At 35.9% G+C, this 1,352-nt stretch overlaps 1 protein-coding gene across 1 annotated transcript; it reads left to right on the top strand.

Annotated features, from left to right (window-relative positions):
• Positions 1–306: 306 nt before the first annotated feature.
• LOC120780094 lies at positions 307–755 on the top strand. The gene is made up of 2 exons (XM_040112371.1): positions 307–452; positions 526–755. The coding sequence occupies exons 1-2, from the start codon at positions 338–340 to the stop codon at positions 753–755; spliced, it is 345 nt and encodes a 114-aa protein (XP_039968305.1). The 5' UTR covers positions 307–337.
• The last annotated feature ends 597 nt before the right edge of the window (positions 756–1,352 follow it).

Below are 1,352 nucleotides of genomic sequence, written 5' to 3'. Positions count from 1 at the left end.
CCATGACATTTTGGATTTTATTTGCAACACAACGTCTCCCTCTTCCACAGTCAGTAGCCAAAGTTTTAAAAAACTATTTCCTGGTAAAAGTCTTCCGAGCCGCCGTTCAATTACCAGGTTACTTTTCGAGAGCCACACTAAATATGTTCAAAATCTGGTCATTGAGCTGAATAACATTGAATACGTGTGCGTAACTGCAGATGTATGGTCAGGTGGAAAAAAATCATTTTTTGTTTACACTTGCCACTGGTTAGCTTCTAACAGTTTTGAGCGGACGTCTGTAGCACTGGCTTGTCGAAGGTTTAAAGGAACTCATTCCTTTGATCGTGTGACGAAAATGATATGCGACATAAATAAGCAATATAAATTACCCGTGGAAAAAATTGTTTATACGATTACTGACAATGGATCTAACTTCGTTAAGGCATTTAAAGAATTTGGAGTTGAATTAAGTAAGTGAAGTATACCGCATATATGTATTTAATCCAAATCAATATATTCAATTATTGATACTCATTGATTTAGGACCTATAAATGAATGTGACAGTGATGACGGATCTGACTCTGATTCCGATTCAAATGACTCGATAATTGCTTTAGGTCCTCAATTTCGATCTGTAACTCCACGTCTGTCAAAACACTTTCCTTGTGCGAGCCACACTCTAAATCTTTTGGCTTCAACCGATTTCAACAAAATTTTGAATTCATCAAGTCAGGATATTAAAGATATTCACAAAAGATCTTTCCAAAGGTAAAAATTATTTGATTAACTGAACACTTTTTACATTTACATATTTTCTATAACTTTGTAGATGCACACATCTTTGGAATAAATGCAATAGACCAAAATCTGCAGAAGTAGTTAATGAAGTTATAAACGCGAATTTAATAACTCCATGTATAACAAGGTGGAACTCTCTTTATGATTCCGTTAAGAAGTTGCTGCAACACAAAACCAATTTAGCAGAATTGTGTTACCGTTTAAAAATTCCTACCATTCTCAGCGAAGAAGTTGAGTACTTAGAGGAGTACGCAAAGCTTATGAGGCCTATTGCAGAAGCGATCGACTTCCTTCAGGGCGAAAAGACCATGTATTTTGGTTACTTTATCCCCACTATAGTGACTTTGAGATTAAAACTACGTCGTTTGGAGCCTGCAAGTTTTAAGTATTTATCCGAAATAAGCGAAAAAATGCAAATAGCTTTTGCTTAAAAGATTTGAAAAGTACTTCCTGATTCAGTCTGACGCTTGGGACGCTGTTATTGCCGCTATTTCTGTCCCTGACGTTAAATTGCGATTTTTGAAAGCCCTTTTAGAAACAGCAACGACGCAAACAGAAGAAGAAGTAAAAA

Source organism: Bactrocera tryoni, unplaced genomic scaffold (assembly GCF_016617805.1).
Source record: "Bactrocera tryoni isolate S06 unplaced genomic scaffold, CSIRO_BtryS06_freeze2 scaffold_15, whole genome shotgun sequence".
Classification (NCBI taxonomy): Eukaryota; Metazoa; Arthropoda; class Insecta; order Diptera; family Tephritidae; genus Bactrocera; species Bactrocera tryoni.
This window is presented reverse-complemented; position numbering and strand designations above follow the sequence as displayed.

Excerpts from the sequence above, each read along its gene's own strand:
- LOC120780094 (XM_040112371.1), top strand. The coding sequence starts at position 338 with ATGATATGCGACATAAATAAGCAATATAAATTACCCGTGGAAAAAATT. Across the intron at positions 453-525 it reads AGAATTTGGAGTTGAATTAA|GACCTATAAATGAATGTGAC; the intron begins GTAAGTGAAGTA and ends TCATTGATTTAG.